General features: G+C 39.7%; 1 protein-coding gene across 1 annotated transcript in view; it reads left to right on the top strand.

Moving 5' to 3' along the window:
- Positions 1-18564, top strand: part of LOC131675236 (uncharacterized) — a 205992-nt gene extending 187428 nt beyond the window's left edge. The window contains exon 5 of the mRNA XM_058954146.1: positions 18002-18564. Within this exon, the coding sequence (XP_058810129.1) occupies positions 18002-18059 (58 nt within the window). The 3' untranslated portion in view covers positions 18060-18564. The remainder of the gene's footprint in view (positions 1-18001) is intronic.
- Positions 18565-18816: the final 252 nt, after the last annotated feature.

Below are 18816 nucleotides of genomic sequence, written 5' to 3' on the forward strand. Positions count from 1 at the left end.
TAGAATCCTGCGGACGAAAATCGATAAGTTCGGAACACTTGATTGTAGAATGCAAGGTGTTGTTGTTTGGTTTCAAACTTAATATTATATTATTATTATTATTATCAGTGCAGAGAAGTTGCACAGCTTTGCGAAGAAATTTATCAATGTCGTCGATCTCGTAGGTCCCGACAGGCATGTCAATAATTTGATTTGCGACGTAAAATTTATTATTATATACGTCGATATTAGGTATCGAGTTGAACGTTAGGAACTCTACTAAGTCCAACTTGTAATGTTTATGCTGTGATAGTTCGATTGGTCGGAAATAGTGCGCTTCCAACAGTGAAGAATTACCCGAGTCAGAGTTAACAAATTCTCCATGACTGTCCGAACATGACTACCAATATTTTCACGTTGCCCTTACTTTTATACCCTCGCACAAAAACTGTAAGCAAAGATGACCGCATACGTGAGAATTGAAATCTTGATATCTTTTCGTATTATATTTGATCTCGATATAACCAAGATACATCATTAAATCAATAGGTGGCCTAAGATCTCCAAAGCTATCGAAATATGTGACGTTTTTTCCGATTTTGTGATAAGCCACCCAGTGCGTTCCTGTTCCTTCGACGTCATCAAGATTGACTGTAGCTGATTCGTGATAATATTGTCCAGAACTCGGTAAGTCATTTCTCATGAAGACTCCGCGAAAATTTGGTATATTCAACATTTTTGCATACTTTATCAAGTTGGTGTTTTTGAGGGCTCTATCCGGTAGATTTATGTCGAACTGTTTTTTTTTCAAACCTGATCCCAGATAAGGTTTGAGATAAAGTCCATAGTCTTTTTTATAAAGTTTGAGATACAAGCCTTTTTCCAGAGTAATGGCCTCCATCGTTTTGTTGTATCTCTTGTTCTCTTCCATTTGCTGTTTTGCACACTTAGCATCATTCACGACTTTTGCTATTCCCGCGGCGCCACCATCAAGAGCACGAGTTTCACTCAAGCCTGCAAAAAGTGGTATGAGGAAGGGCAAAGCTTCATCTATTTTAGTTAATATTGGCAGAATTCGTGGAACGTTGATGTTTGCTTTTCCACCAGCTTTCTTAACGGTTGTACGAGCTTTTTTCAAAGCAGAACCGATGACTGCGCGCACATTTACCCTTGGACCATTTGAATGTGGCCGCTTTGATCATGCTTTTCAAATTAACTCACTTTTTAGTTTTCTTGCGTCCTTTCGACTTGGTTTTCTTTCTTCTCTTCGTGAGACCCACACCAAACTTTGATTTTAATTTCATGGCGTTAGATACAACGTAAGTAGCTGCTTTCTCACCAAAACAGGAATCCTTAGCGAAGACTCTGTTGATCGCTTTTTCAGCTAAAATTTTGTCTGCGATATTTCTAGCCTAGATATTTTCTCGATTTTTCGAGTACGCTATTTCGTGTTGCTTGCAAGCTGCGTCGAGAGGATTCATTCCTGGATCGCCGCGAGCTAAACGTGTCTGTAACTTAGTTCCTGGTCCGCAATATTGATAGCCTGGAATATGGAGTTCAAATGGAAGCTTATTGATGATATCATTGACGAATCCTCGTTCTTTCTTTGCTCTTTGACGTTTGCATATGATCATGACTCGATCAAGTCCAACACGCGACTAACGTTTGAAACTATAAAAACAGGTGTATATATAGCCATGTGGTCAGTTATCGTTCGAACTCTGTCTCGTGAGTAATAACTTCAAAAAACAAACTGTGAAACTTCCCGTAGAAAATTTTTACGTCATCGTGCGGGAGGATAAGCAACCAAAGCGTCACGGAGATTTACTGCCGAATAGCATCAGAGCTATTTTTTGTGGTCCGTCCAACTATAGCAAGACCAACAGTCTTTTGGCGCTTATCACTCACCCCAATGGCGTTAGATTCAAAAATGTTTACGTGTACTTGAAATCTCTTGATTAGTATAAATTATTGGAAGAGATGTTAAAGCCGATAGACGGAGTGAAGTATTTTCCGTTCAAGGAGCACGAATCCGTGATCGATCTTGAGCATACGAGTACATTGCCTAATTCAATTATGATGTTCGACGACATCGCTTGTAAGAAATAGGACAATGTACGCGCTTTCTTTTATATGGGCAGACATAGAAGCGTCGACTGTTTCTATCTTTCGCAAACGTACGCGCGTATTCCTAAGCATCTCGTGAGAGATAACGTCAATTTATTGGCAATTTTTCGATAACACGAAGCAAATATGAAACATATATACGACGATCGTGTGAATTCAGATATGACTTACAATCAATTTAAAGAACTTTGTGCAAAATGCTGGTTGGATGATAAATATGGGTTTTTAGTGATCGACAAAAACAGAGCTATAAACTGTGGAAGATATCGAAAGGGCTTTGATTGTTTTGTTATAAATATATCACGATAGTAATGCAGTATACAGTCTCTCGACGATCGTCGAAGCATCAATATGGCTAATTACATAGGTCTGCAAAAAAAAAGTTTTGAGTTATCGCAAGAACGCTATTCATGTATTCCAAAGGTTTTTGATGCGCTGAACACGAATCAGGCATCAGAAATGCTCTATCACGTCACGTTTTCAAGATATTCTAACCTAAAAGTGCGAAAAACATGTATTTTCGCTGTTTTAGAAGCTATATTACACCGCAAAACATTTTTTTTTGCTAAAAACGAATCTAACCATCTCAAAGTACCGCTTCTGTCCTTTCCAACGCATGTTTCAAATTTAACAAATCTTTTTTTTCGCGGAGATATCATCGAATGAAGTTCACCACTTTAATGATTTCATAACAACAGTACCAACAATACAAATATGACAGCCCCACGAAAAAAAGTCATATATGCAAAAGGTAATACCATTACATTTATGTTTTTGGGGTCGCTGAATCCGAATCCACGATTAGCTCAGGGGTCAAAGTTAGATCAAGGTCTAATCAAGATTATCCCATTAATTTTGGTCTAGATACTGTTTCTATAGGTTTTTAAGGTCGCTGAATTCGAATCTGGGGTGCGTTTGACCTGGTCGGCTAGAGTCAAGGTTAGGTCAAAGTAAAATCCAAAAAATTGTATTGAATGAACCCGAATTTAAGGTTTATCTGACCAATAATTCCCTAATATTTCTACGGCAATGTTAGCAACCCCCTAATAACCCTCTAATAACCCCCCCTAATATAAACTATTCTATAAACATCAAAATAACCCAATGGCAATCCTATCAACCTCCAATAATGCAATGGCAGTGCCATCAACCCCTAATAACCTCCTAATAACCGCATTAATAAGAACTATGCTATGAACCCCTTAATAACCGCATTAATAAGAACTATGCTATGAACCTTCTAATAGCACGATGGCAATCCTATCAACCCCTTAATAGTGCAAAGGCAAACGTTACTCCTTTCGATAAAACGGGATATTCACAACAGGATAGTTGTGAGTCCGGTTTCCGTTGATCATACGCACTTCTTTTCAACAGTCCTTTTTAAAATAGTTGAGAATTCTGCTTTGGTCCACTTTACGCGCATCTTTTCAACAGTCCTTTTCAGAATAGTTGAAAGATTCGGCGTACTTCTTGCGATCGAGCGGCATTTTCTCGACAGTCCTTTCGGAATAGTTGAGAATCCCAGTTGAAGTTTCTAGTAATCTTCATCGTCCTCGTGTTCCTGAGATCTATTTTATAATGTCTCCCCGGAGTTGCGTGAACGATCCTAACAAGTTCTGCAACATATGTGGACTTTATGCTACTAAAAACCAAAGGAGAAACATTACGCCTTCAATCGAAACTGCTTACAAAACCTATTTCGGCTATTTTATCGTAAATGTAGACAAATCTTGGGTGCCAAACACAATTTGTGTAAGTTGCCATACAATATTAAGTCGTTGGAATAAAGACGAGTCATCGCAAAAATTACCTTTCAGTTCTCCGATGATCTGGCGTGAACCAAGTGATCATAATGACTGTTACTTTTGTTCTATTGACCTGAAAAGTTTCAACAGTAAGAATAAATCTGCAATTTTGTATCCTAATGCCTCATCTGTTACTAAACCAGTTTTACGGGGGACTCTTGTCTGTGAGAAATCATCACCCCTAAAGAAAGCATAATGTTTACCTACTACTTCCAGGAGCCCAGACGAAATAAATGATATCGAGATGGACGACGAAGATCCGCAGTCAGATGATAGTGCACATTTCGATACAACCGAAAGTTCTCAATTGTTTATACAAGCTATTTTACATAATTTGGTTAAAGATTTGGACCTGCCAAAAAATAAATCAAAATTGTTAGGTTCTAGGTTGAAAGAAATGAATCTGTTGGCTCCAAAATCAACTTTTTCTTGGTACAGAAACAGAGAACAAGAATATATCAGATATTTCGCAGAGAAAGATGGATTGACTTACTGTCATGACGTGACTGGCTTAATGACAAAATTAGGCTTGATATACGTCGCTACTGAATGGCGTATCTTTATCGATTCTTCTGAAAGAAGTTTGAAGGCTGTCCTCCTTCACAATGGAAATAAATATGCTTCGATTCCACTCGCCCATTCAGTGTATCTAAAAGAATCTTACGAGAATATGCAGATAGTTCTTGAGAAAATTAAATATGAAGATTATAAATGGCTCATATGTGGTGATTTGAAAGTAATAACTATACTTCTTGGACAGCAGTCGGGGTATACCAAATACCCATGTTACATTTTTTTGTGGGATAGTAGAGCTACTACACGTCATTGGGAAGAATCTAAGTGGCCGCTTCGCACGTCTCTGAAACCAGGATCACACAATGTTCTCAAAAAATCCTAGTGTGATCCAAAAAAAATACTTTTACCTCCCCTCCACATAAAATTAGGATTAATTAAGCAATTCATCAAAGCCCTTGATCAGAATAGAAAATGCTTCCACTACTTATTGGATAAATTCCCAGGATTATCTAATGCAAAAATAAAGGAAGGTATTTTCACAGGTCCGGATATAAGAAAGATGATAAAATCGGCCGATTTTCAACAAACGATAACAAGAAAAGAGAAGACTGCATGGGTGAATTTTGCAGCGGTTGTAGAAGGATTTTTGGGAAATAGAAAAGTAGAAAATTATCACATAGTCGTTCAAAATAAACTTACCAGTTTCACAGAGTTGGGTTGTAACATGAGTTTAAAAGTATACTTCCTGAATTCTCATTTAGATTCTTTTCCTGAGAATCTTGGAGCCCTAAGTGAGGAGCAAGGAGAAAGTTTCCACCAAGACATCCAAGAGATAGAAAGAAGGTATCAAGGTAGATGGAATGTTAATATGTTAGCTGACTACTGCTGGGCTCTTAAACGTGAAGATGATGGTCTACAGCATAAGAGAAAGTCACGAACCAGAAGCCTAGACGAAAGAAGGAAACGATTCCACAAATCAGAAAATTGATAACATTGAAGCATCTGACATAATGTGGTTAATAGCATTGCTATTGTGTAATTAGGGGATTGCTAGCATTCTCATTGCGTTATTAAGGGCTTATTAGCTTAGTTCATATTCGAGGGTTATTATGGAGGAAGTATATAGGGTGGGGGGGGGCTATTAGGGGATTGATAGGATTGCCATTGAGTCATTAGGGGCATTTTAGCATTGCCATTACGCTATTAAGGGGTTCATAGAACCGTTTATATTAGGGGGGTTGTTAGGGGGTTACTAGGGGGTGATAGCACTGTCATTACGTTATTGGGGGTTTATAGCATCGTAATTGTGTTATTAGGGGCTTATAGCATATTTTATATTAGGGAGGTTATTAGAGGGTTATTAGAGGTTGCTAACATTGTCATAGAAATATTAGGGGGTTATTGGTCAGATAAACCTTAAATTCGGGTTCATTTAATGCATTTTTTGGATTTTACCTTGACCTAATCTTGACTTTGAGCCGACCAGGTGAAACGCACCCCAGATTCGAATTCAGCGACCTCAAAAACCTATAGAAACAGTACCTGGACCAAGATTAATGGGATAATCTTGATTTGACCTTGATCTGAATTTGACCCCTGAGCTAATCGTGGATTCGGATTCAGCGACCCCAAAAACATAAACCTTTTGCACTTTTGTTCACATATGACTTTTTCGTGGGGGAGAAACATCTGAAACTCCTCGTTCTCTTCGACTACGGTTTTTGCACCAAATCGTGTTTCAACTTATTTCAGTCTGGTGATCATATACTTGGATTCTGTCTCCAATTCACAAATCTTCTTAGTGGATTTGAATCGATGACAAGCTATATTATTCAGCTGGAGCTATATGATTCAGCCTATAGATAAGCGGTAATATAGAACAATAACACTGACTATTAATAGCCTAATCTGTTAGCGCAACAATATCACTGGTGAGAATATGATAATCAGGTCTATCGTGAAGCTTAGCTTAATTAAAAGCGCGTATTCCGTGAAGTTACCAGTAACAGAACGAAAAAAACAACCGAGTATTGAGTAAATAATAAGATGCAAATTAATAAAGCATTAATTTAATGTAACAACAAGAATAAAAGTGTACAGTAAATCAATTGCTAGGCAAGAAATAGAGAGAGAGAGAGAGAGAGAGAGAGAGAGAGAGAGAGAGAGAGAGAGAGAGATTGATCGATTGATAAAGAATTTATTTATGCCATAGCCACATTTTGGCCTTATGGCAATTTGCATAATTTAATACATACAAATAGAGATATAATATAAATATCGCATAACAAAATCGATCAGTCGGTAGTAGAACCAGACTACTATTTACAACAATAATAACAATAAAAGCCGCCAACAAAAATTACAACAGTGATAGTAGACGTAACATTAATAACAACGCGGAGCAAAACATAAGCGATACGGGACAGACATAGCAGTTTGATAATTCAGCAGCAAATAACAAATTAGCATAATATACACTTTGCGTTAACGCCAGGCATTTAAAGCCAGACCAAGACAACCTGTGCGCCAACTGCAACCAACAGTTATTTTAACAATCTATTCCGTGAAACAAATATCACGTGATTTGAGGTACTCCAACAATCCCAGCCTAAAATTTGCACTGTTCTCTCTGAGGCGTAGAGAAGAAGGCAATAAGTCCCAAAAAAGCATAGCTTGCACTGTAAATGAACTTTCATATGCGGCAGTACGAGCCAGAGGGATATCAAAGCTAGATTGTTGAAGACGCCCAGAGTGCCGAATTTCGCCTCTTGGCGGCGGGAATAAGACATACAAGTACTCCGACTTTTGAGTAGTAAGGGTTTGGTACAGTACCGAAGCCTTCTTCTCGCTGAAGACTATTAGACATGATGAGCCCTAAGTCCCTCACAGTAGGCACGAGCGGATTGATGTTATCTCCAATGACGATTGGATATAGTGCACTCAAGTTCAGAAATCGTAATTGTTGAACTGATCAGAATAGCATAACCGTCGTCTTAGCAAAATGGATATCAATTCCACGCATGATTGACCAATTTACTTCGCGATTTCCATCCTGGTTTAACTTCAAGATTTCCTCATTTACCTCATAAGGTTTACACTGAATATAAATTTGGAGGTCGTCGGCGAAAAGCATACCAACAGAATGAAATAGCACAAGTAAAAGAGAATTTATAAATAACAGAAATATGATAGGGCCAGATGCTGAACCCTGTGGAACCCTGGAAGTGACCACAAGGAACTCGGAGATGGTACCGTCAAGATCAAGCACTCTCTGGAAACGGCCCGTTATATAAGAGTAGATAAACGTGACAGCATCATCCGAGAAGTTTAACTCCCTAAGAATCACAAGAAGCACAGTATGATCGAGGGAGTCAAACGCCTTCTTGAAATCAAACAAGAGCAAGATTGTTACAAGATCATCATCAAAGCCAAGGCGAATATACTCGGTGATCTTCAAAAGAGCTGTCTGCGTGCTGTAATGCTTACGAAAACCCGATTGGAAATCAGAAATCAGATTGTTTCCCTCCAAAAAATCAGTGATCCGCTGGGCGATAATTTTATCGAAAGTCTTGGCAAGATGAGGAAGATTTGCAATCGGACGTGTGTCTGACGGAGTTTTAGGGTTTGGGACCTTGCTAAGGGGAATGATTGCAGCCCTCTTCCATCTGGTGGGATACTGCTTTATCTCCAGCGACAAGTTAAACAGATTTGTTAGCGATGGGACTAGCGAAAGAAAAACTTGCCTGAAGTAGGTATGAGACAAACCATCAAAGCTACGGCCCTTCGCCCTCGGAAGACTGGATTTAAGAGAATTCAAAACTTCAGTCTTCGTAATCGGAGCAAATGAAAAAATTTCACGGTTCAGCACTAATGGCAAAGCTAGGATATCTTGTAATTGGTCACTCGAACAAAGCGAATGCCTCATAGCCATTGAACTGAAGTGACAGTTCAAATCTCGCGCAAAGAATAGTCGGAGTGGCGAGCCAGCTACATCATTCGTAATGCCGAACCTATTTAACAGACGCCACAGATCCGACTTACTGCACGCACCAACAAGGGACTTTGTAATATATTCATCTCAAGCAGAGTCAATGCTTTTGCGAAGCCGTCTACGGACCTCCTTATACTCCATTCAATGGAGCCGATTTCGGGAACGCTTGGCACGCTTATATAATCGGTCTCTATACTTGCGCAGATCTTTAAGATCCGCCGACATCCACGGAGCAGAATTTGTCTTGATTTTTCGTGTCACGGAGGGCGCATGTTTATCAATACCGGAGGAGAGTAATTCTTCAATAGAACTCAAATATTGGTCGACATTATCTGGTCGGGATGAATTCAGGGGCGTCAAAGCAACATCCAGTGTCCGAGCAAATCTATCTGGTGAAAAGTTCTTAAATGAATGAAAAGTGTAGCTCTTCGATTTATCAACGCAAATGCTAAGGTCGACATCACAAATTAAATAGTCATGCCCGTTAATGTATGGAGCATGTAATTTCTTAGTAAATGCTATACAATCAGGCGAATTAACTAGGATGATATCAATCCATTTATTTGAGCTGGTCATATGATGAGTTGCATAAAACGGAACCAAGAACAGAGAATAGTCCGAGATAAGTTTAATTAAATGGACTCTATAGCTATCGTTCTGATCGTAAACATGTGAATTAAAATCCCCCCAACAATGAACACATTTGTATACCAATGGGAAAGCTCTTGAATCCGCTTGAATAGGTCAGATAAGACACGACCTTCAGGTTTACGGTAGGCAACGCAAAACAAAATCTTCTTATTAGCTACACTTATATCTAAAATCATGTACTCGGTCTCATTTCGAACCTTGATGGATGACGATTCAATCATACTGAAACACATACTCATACGCATGTAACAAGCCACACCACCGCCCTGAACATAAACGCGCTTGCCCGTCTCTGATAGAAGGCCCCGATCATTACGAACAAAGCTGTAACCAGCAATGGAATACGGAACATCACCATGATTTGGAATCAACCAAGTTTCCGTAACAGCAAGGATATCAATATTTTCATCTATCAAAAGTTCCCTAATTTTAGCATGGTGGCGATGCAGCGAGCTTGCATTAACGTGGGCTATACGCAACCCTTTCGAGACAACGCTAAGTGGACAGATAGGGCTTGTGGGTAAATGGCGTCATTCCAAACGGTCGAGATCAGCTTCGGTCACAATCACACGGCGCTCCGATTTTGAACATAAATGTTGCCATCGCGCAGCCACACGTATTGATAATGTAATGCTCTGCACGTGACTTCGTCAACATGCGCAACTCATGCACCGGCTGCGGAGCTAACTCGTAAAGCCCAATTTCGCTGTGGAGTGAGCCACCAACAAGAGCAGAGAGCTTAATGCTGCCGAATTTACGCTTGGCCTCAAGGATGAATCTGCGCACCTCGGGGGACTTCAGCCTAATTACGAAGGAGAACGACTCCACTTGCGAGGGCGGGTTTCGCTGCCGGTTAGTCGCTCCACCATCTGAACCCTGCTGGCTTGTAGTTTCTTGCGGTACCACACCACGCGCGAAGGGCCTTGTCTCGATGATATCCACAGATAAATGGTTAATACCAAGAACTCCTAAAATACGTGTAGCAAGATCGTCAAGAGGCACGGCGCACGACGATGTCACACCAGTCACCCTTATTTGGGTACTAGGCACAGCTCGAGTGTAGAGATTCTTCAGCTGGTCGATCTCACCACGCAGAATCACATTTTCATTCACCAGATTGTTTATTATTCTATCCTGCGTTTTAAATCGTTCGGCAAACGCGTCCAGCTTCGCACTTGTTTGCGCAGCAATGGCATTCTGGTTCCGAAAAATCGCAGCCAATTGATCGGATTGAGAAAGTGTGCCCCAATTTTGCGGGAGATCATTATTATCTGCGTGCATGTTGGATGAGCTATCAGATGACAAATTCATACTGGACTCCGCAATATTACGCACGTTATCAAAGGTAGAAGAACGGGCCGAGCAGAAACTAACCGAGTTGATAGCGTTGAGCAGCGCTAAATATTTTTGTCGCGTGATGGTCTGATCCAATTGGAGTGCGCAACAAGCTTCCGCTGATTTCGACTTCAGATAATAAGTTACGCAGCCTGGATGTAAAATACGAGCGCAAACCTCACAATATCTTAGCGCACCGGCAATATTACCAGAGCAACGCGTACACAATGTTTTATTACGCTCCTTGTTCATATCAGGCATTAGAAGCGACGGAAGATCACTCAATCATTCATATAGGCACGCAATGACATCTGTAGTGAATTCAAAGAGCTCCCACACTTAACAATCGGTAATCGACGCGCGGCGCCCTCTCGCCAGACAAATCGGTATACAAATTATATTTAAATTTCGTGCTCGAGAATTCAAATACGCCAACGTAAACAGTCACAGACGAATGACTTACGCATAGATTTAGCCTAAGATTATGATATAAACACGCAATTATAAACCGTAAAAATACATGTATACACTAAACAAACACCATTACAAGTCACAAATAAGTATATAAAAGTAAGTTTCACTGGACCACTGAATTTCTCATCTCATCTTAGATAGAGCAAATAAGTCGATGGTCATCAGAAGTACGTAATCACAGGCGCAGGCAGGTGATGACGAGGCCAATGACAGTCGATTCACGCGAAGATGGTTCCAGAGCTCAGCAAAAATACACAAAATTATCGGTGGTGTTTGAGACTTTACTGGCTTAAATAAAAAGGCCTGGCGGCACAATTTATTAACAAAAGCGTAGGCCAGTAAGAAACACCACCTGCAATCAAAAAGTTGCTCAACTCGCAAAGCGAGGTATCAGTACCACACAATAAATAGCGGACAAATGAAATATACGTGCTGATCACCGAGAGAGAGAGAGAGAGAGAGAGAGAGAGAGAGAGAGAGAGAGAGTGAATAGCAGAATTAAAGTGTATAGATATGATGCTCATACCAATAGGCTTCTAAAACGCGCTACAAGGTCGCAGAATCTGACATGCATACGTATATAAAACGGTCAGTCATACATCCGTCCTGGAGTTTTATTCGAAATACTAGTAGCCACACATGTGTTCTCATTCACACGCACCATTGCATTTGCACTGTAATTGGAGTGTATTCTGTTGCCATCTTGCCACCTGATATGCAAAAATCTATGTTACAAATGGTGAGCACAATGCCGGCCGATACGTGTCAAGTTTTGTTTTCGACGAGAATAATGAATCTAAAATCAATGCAGAAATAGAGCGACCGTTTCTGCATTGATTTAAATTCTGCAAATAGAGAACATCTGGCCCAGGCGACGTTTTAGCGCTTACACTTATACCTGATTAGAGCTGCGTGCAGGAACCACCGCGGACATGCATCGCCCTCAACGCTGTGTGGCCAATATGAGAATATCTAGAGGAGAGATCAGATTCCACTCACGATATCTCCAAAGTTGCGGGATTACTCTTGCCTGCTCCTTAGACTGAGGTACTTGAATTGACAGTGTTAGCTCTATCGAAGTTCGCTTTGAGGCTTTCTGCTAAACCTTGTAACGTCCTCGTCACCTGCTCCAAAGTATTAGTCTTAGTCGTCCTTTTCTTGTAGTCGATGGCTGCCAACGCAACCTAATCCGCACCTTTATTTTGCAGTGGTGGATTTCACACTTTGTAGACGATTTTCTCTAATGCTCGCTTTACGCAATTTATTCGTTCCTTGGTCTCGGCCTTCTCAATATCCACGGCCTCTACTTTGGTACGATTTGATATCGTTTCGCTCGATATGTTACGTTTGGCGAATTCGGAATACAAGTGAATCTGCGGATCTTGCGTCTTTCGCTCCACTTTTCATTGACTCAGTGTGTGTTGGTCAGTGGTGCCAACGCGAATGTGTTCAACACCTGTATCATGAACAGCTCTGTTTGCCGCACGATACCTTGAATTTCTACGTGCAAATTTACGTAAATCAGGTCTAATTATCCATACTCCATCGACGGGTGGAACTGCTTCAACAATTCGAACATGTTGACAATGTACACATTGACGGGTTCATCCGGCCCTTGAAATCGATTTTGGATTCTTATGACAAACTATCGCTGTTGTTGAATGCTTGAGCCAAATCATTTACATGCATCCACCTCGAATGAGGTAAGAGTTAGCCAAGTATCCTTTTCAGCTTTGAATTATATCAGAGCGGGAATAGTTATTACCATAGACATGTACAACAATATTTTCTCTTCAGATTGACCGGCACTATTTTGCCGATTGTCTAGGCGAGATATGTTCTTGTAACCATGCTGGCGTGTCGTTTGCTGAAAAACTTTCATTGCTATCCCCTTACGATACGGCCTATGTTGTGGACTGTCGACCAATAGGCTGATGCTTTTGGTCCATTGCCAATGTTCTGGTCAGTACAGTTGCTCTATACTCTGTCCGTGATGTAGCTGTAGCATTAGGCCTCGAAATTCTTTGCTTTCCACCACCTCCAAAAATCAAAATGGATGCGTTCTGTGTAGTCATCCTCGCGAACGGACGGTTCGGTACAGCTGGCCTACTCTGGGGTAATTGAGTGTCGTACTGGCAGATTGACTCGTCTTGGTATGTCACTCCTTACCAAGTGATGTTTGCCTGGTCTGAGCTTTCCGCGTAATGCATGTCAAGTTCAAGGGATCGTTAGTCTAATTTTATTTCGACTGTTTTGAATCTTTTGTATTGTAACGAAGAATCGGCCATTCCCGCCTGGGTAATTCGTAGCCGTCTATATAAATTATTTATATCGAGGATTCGGGAAGCAAAAGACGTTCCCATGACTGAATAACGTATCGTTAATAATGAGCAAAACCACGTTAAACGCACGGATTAGGATTCGGGATGAGGAGTGACACAGCGGTGAATAAGCACAGCAGCGAATTAACACACTAATTCTTTACTTGTCAACAATAGCTTACAAGACGGCGAACTCACGCCGATAGACTACGACCGTCACAACAAAAAATCGCGAGCGCGAAGGTGAATCAGTAATTGGTCAGCTTGCCGATACCCTTTTGAATCTACTTGTTACAATAAATACCCGGTAAACAATTTTCGCCGTTAATGTGGCCGACGGGGTAGTCGACAGATCTGCCACACTACTCATCCATCAGCTGGTACCCAAACATGTAAGAGAGAGAGAGAGAGAGAGAAAAGAGAGAACACGGCACCGACCTCGACCGTCAGTCCCTCCGACGGCTAGAACACTTCACTGGATAACGTCATTGGTGCGCACCTTCTCGCTGACCACCTCGCTGGTGTTGTTATCGTCGCTGTTTGTTTTCTTACTCGACCTTTCACTCACTCTATTAATATTACTGACAAAACGCATTGTCGCTCATTATTGTTACTGTTGCTGGTTACGCTGCAGTTGTTGTCTCCGCTGTCTTTCGGTCACTCGGTATCTGCAGCAGCGACGATGTCCGCTCATGCAGCCGTACACCTTGCCAGTTACCCACATGAACCGGTACCAGGTATTCTTCGGGACACGGCTGGGCGTCACTCAGCCGTAATACCCCGATTCTTGTCCGCGCACCGGACGTGCCTCCGAAACCGAAACGTTAACGAGGTTGCTGGGGCAACTCCGGGAGACCGTTGCAATTTTGGATTAATGCGCGCGTGACGGTTTCTACTAATGCTCAGCAGATACTCTCCCCAAAATTGGCGCGGGGAGTCGCAACTGGAACACTATCTCTCTCTCTCTCTCTCTCTCTCTCTCTCTCTCTCTCTCTCTCTCTCTCTCTCTCTCTCTCTCTCTCTCTCTCTCTCTCTCTCTCTCTCTCTCTCTCTCCCTCTTCTTTCTTCCACGCCATCTCGATCGCTCCGTCCGTCAGTTTAGTTCGTATGCCGCACCTCGAAAAAAAAAGCCAAATATGAGTGTGTGTGCCACACACACACACTCTCAGCTTGGCGTGGTGCGCAGACATTGGCGAGAGCCAAACGGATGAAATCAACATAGCCAAAATTCTCCGTTACAGTATATGACTTCTTACTTGCTGTTTACTATGTCGATTGCAGTGCAGAGTGTTGAACCTAACTACGTCAATTCTGCTATATTACCATTTATTTGTTCTAATAGTTTTTGTGACTTCTCGTATTCATTCGTGCTAAAAACCAGGTCTTGTATTATTATAGCGAATGATACTGATTGTTGGAATTTGTCTACATTTTCGGCTATTATACTGTGACGTTGTCGCTTGCGCTACTGTTATCATTGCTTCTGTTGGATTATTGGTCAACTCTTAATTCTTTAGGAATGTTTAGTGTCGTTTCTTGCAACTTCAATAATATTTTCGCGTCTTTCAGTGATAGCTGTAACTGGTGCTTCTCTGACTCTTTGTTCGCTGAATTTTCTGCGTAAGCTGACGCTATCCGCTCTGATCTCAGTGATGTTTTTCTTACTATTGCATTTTCAATTTTTGTGGTAGGTTCGAAATTACTTGCCGTGTAGTTACCCAAGAGCCAAATGTGAATGCGTACAGCTCACGAGAGCTTGCGTCCATCGGTGCACAACTCTAAGTGTTACAAATATGCTTATATATTTTGATTATCTAATGACATAATCCATTTTTCTATGATCTGTCTTTTTTCCATCTTGAACTAGCTATTTTCATTATTTGCGCGTAATTATCAATTCGCCAATAAACGCTATATTTTTCGTTATATATGTAATAAATATTTAAGTGTGTGGTTCGCGCGCCATTAAGCTACCTGATCGTTTGTATGCAAATCACACTACTCTTGTATTCGTGAGTTTCTTATCTACAATATATACTGAATTTAAATAATTTGCTATTTTGGTCAGCGATCTGTATATTTTTCTTTGGTAAATTAAAGCAGATACAAACTACATCAAAACACGGAAAAGGAGTAGTCGCCCGTTACGACCAAATCTACTTCGTTTTGTAACGCTCTACTATTTTTGCTTAAGGTTGTTACCAATTGTTCGTTAACGCAACCGTGTCCGCGAAGTCTAATGCCGGACCAAAGTTATTGTGCACGTATTCGCCAGAACTGCCTGCGATGTACCTAATATCCGTGGTGAATTGGCCTATAAAGTCCAAATGATGAGCTTGATGAGATAAAGCTTTGTCGAGTTTTTACGAAAATGCAAAAGTTAGCGGTTTGTGGTCCGTGAAGATGGAGAAAATCCGTCCGAGGAGATTCCGAGCTCGTTCCGAAATCTTAGAATACGTAGCAGTGAGATGCAGTTCGTGGAGACGTGTATGGTCACATGTGGCGTAAACTGGCAATTCCACAACCCCGACAGTAGTTTATCACATTGATCCCTCGTTTGCTGCGGAAAATCTCTTTTCAGCAATGCACCATCAAAAGCGAGCACTGAGAAACCACTTGGCAATATCACTGCGGGAATGGCGTAGCCAGGAGTTTTACGCGACATTATAACAAAGATACCTATTTTATGTAAACAAAGAGAAGCACACAATTAGAATATCTTCGCAAACTAAACGATATTTGTGCACTGCGACAATAGCATAAACAAGCTCGGGGCGCTATACTAATCGCAACTCGACGCTGGCTAGCTTACTTGTCAAAGGTGGAAATGAAAATTAGGTTGGCCGCTCCGACGATCGCTGCTCCGAGGATAGATGAAATTCTCCGAGACAAAGACAGAGTCTGATTTTTCCTGGTAGGTAACTGCTCCTCGTGATATCGTTGCACACTCATCTCGTTCCCCTCTTCTTGTCGGCTGACGCTAGCCACTATTTTCGTTTTTTTCTTTCTAGGTGTCAAGGAAAAACAGTATCAGAAGTATTCTCTCTCCAAATATTTTTCTTCGATTGCTTAGTTCGTGCCACGCGCAATCTCTCTCCGAGGTCGAACGCACGCCAACGCGACTGGTAATGTGAGAGTTACCGCTCTGTCCCTTCTTGTCATCGATGGCAGTTAGAGCAAATGATCACCTTTAAGGAGTTTGATTCGTTACAATATATTCAGGCAAAACTGAGAAAATCCAAATAATCTAACCGTAATGCTACTTGTCTTTTTCGTATACCTACGATTTTTATGGGGCATTTAGGCTATATTGTTACGTCTCGTGCATAAACTACGAATAGCGAATGTGCGAAACGTACCAATATAGTACTAGTGGCTGATTGAGGCTCACGAGTAATGAGGAATATACGATATATGAATAAGAATGAATGTGTTTTATTATTTTGTTGTACTTACAGTTTCTAGAGTGCTTTCAGTATCGTAGATCTCGGTATTTGGATAGGTTCAATAATGAAGTTGCACGTTCTCACTTTTAATGGATCGCGTATTTATTGAGATCAAATAATATAGTTTGACAGGTAATAATTGAATAGTTAGCCAAATTGTCGAACAGGCTTGCACGCGACTTTAGCGTCGATACGTAGAGTTTATTCGTCAATTGTCGAACTGACGTGTACGGAGTAACAATAAAAGATGACTAACTCTTTACAGGTGGTTCGTCTTATATACATAGATTTGTGCTCAATTAATCGCTGATGTTTTTGTGTAGTTGGGTAATTTTGTCCTTTTGAGTTCAATGTGTGTTGTGAAATGCTGAGTATGGTCTTTGTATTTTGCTGCCGTGTGGTTTTCTGGTGGATGTGTACATAGTTTTGATTTTACGAAATTCGGGATTGCACTTTTGAACTGAACCGAGTACGTAATTCTAATTGTCATTGTCGCTATTGTCACTGAAAAACGTTCTGGAAACTAAACTTTCCGCATATGGTTTGGAAAAATAAAAGTACAGGGTCTCATAAATTATTCGATTATCAATCTTATTTGCAAAATTAACGTATAATGGAATAAAATTTCTCGTATATAAGCATACGTATATTATCATATTTGTTATTTACATTAAATTGTTTTACTTAAAAACTATTAATATTATTAACTAAGAAATTTTTCTAGACTAGTACATCAATAGGTATATTTCCTTGCGATGTCATTTTCGTTATAAGGCGATATATTTGATTGTTTCTACAATCTATATTATTAGTACCAGACAGTTAGCACTCTGTGTGAGATTATCCATTTGATCATCATTATTTTTATATCTAATTTGAGATAATCACAAACCTAACAGGTTGCCATAGGCAAATAATTCAGAAATACTATGTGATCATTACAATACTTTATATGTTTTATATAAAGTATTATAATGTGTGTGTGCATGTGTGTGTGTGTGTTCACATCGCAAGATTTTTTCTGAATTGCTGATAATTTAATTTCTACTTATGTAAATCATGAAATGTATTCAGTAGTTTAGGAATAATTTATTTTATTCTGAAATAATCTGTTGAACTGTATTGTGATGTAAAATGTATACCGCTATTTCATATTCTTTACGAGATATTACATTTCAAGATAATAAATTCATTTTCCGTATTGTGTATCGTAGCCACATCACCAATTGCTCGTATAAATTTTATTTATGAAAAATACGCATTATTTCAAGTTTATTTTGTTACAATAAGACATTTTTTTTTTGTACAATTATAGCTGATCAATATTGTGTTAAATTTTTTATATTTTTCTAGGTACGACAACAAAAAGCAGCATGTTTGTGTCAGTTGCTATAGCTATCAGTCAAAGTGACCAGCTTTAAGAGAAATGCATAGAAACTAGTATGTAAATTCCAAGATTATGAAAAATACACGCACTATTATCAAAGACTTAATTACAATATATCTCCTTGAATGTATTTTCGTCTTAGAATAATTTATTAACAACCATTCATTATTTTAAGGATAATTCTGTTAAGATTTTCACAATCCGTCTAAAGCTTCAAGAACATTACTGGTATTGAAATAACAATTTTAGTAAAGTTCGTTATTAAGAGTAAGAAGAGTAAATTCTGTTATTTCTAGTATGTAATAAATGGTTGTATTTTTAATATTTACAGTTATAGAAAACATAGAAAATATTATTTCTAAATTGGTATATGACACTTTTACGTAAATTTATGTAGATAATATATTGTAATATACAATCTTAATGTACATAAATAAAAGGAGTTTCAATGTAATATCTAGAAAGATACACACAAAACTGGAAATAGCAGAAAAGATTGTACTCATATAAATAAATGATAATAGCCAAATGTAATACGTCACATTGAGCCTATTTTTTTAATTTTGTTAATTTATCATGATTAATTTATCGACTTTTGTTCGAAAATTCTTATATAATATTTTCAATAAGCTGTGACATGGTGAACAGCGATAATTGCTGGTCCTGTGTGCGGCACTCTCCTCGCACGGAGGCAGCGACCAAACGTGGCTGTGACAACATGGTACATTAATTAGTTCATTGCAGGGTCTGGAAGATGTGAGCGCGGCTGGAGGAAGGGAGC

The sequence above is a fragment of the Phymastichus coffea genome, unplaced genomic scaffold (assembly GCF_024137745.1).
Source record: "Phymastichus coffea isolate CEN01 unplaced genomic scaffold, Cenicafe_Pcof_1.1 PCOF00001, whole genome shotgun sequence".
Classification (NCBI taxonomy): Eukaryota; Metazoa; Arthropoda; class Insecta; order Hymenoptera; family Eulophidae; genus Phymastichus; species Phymastichus coffea.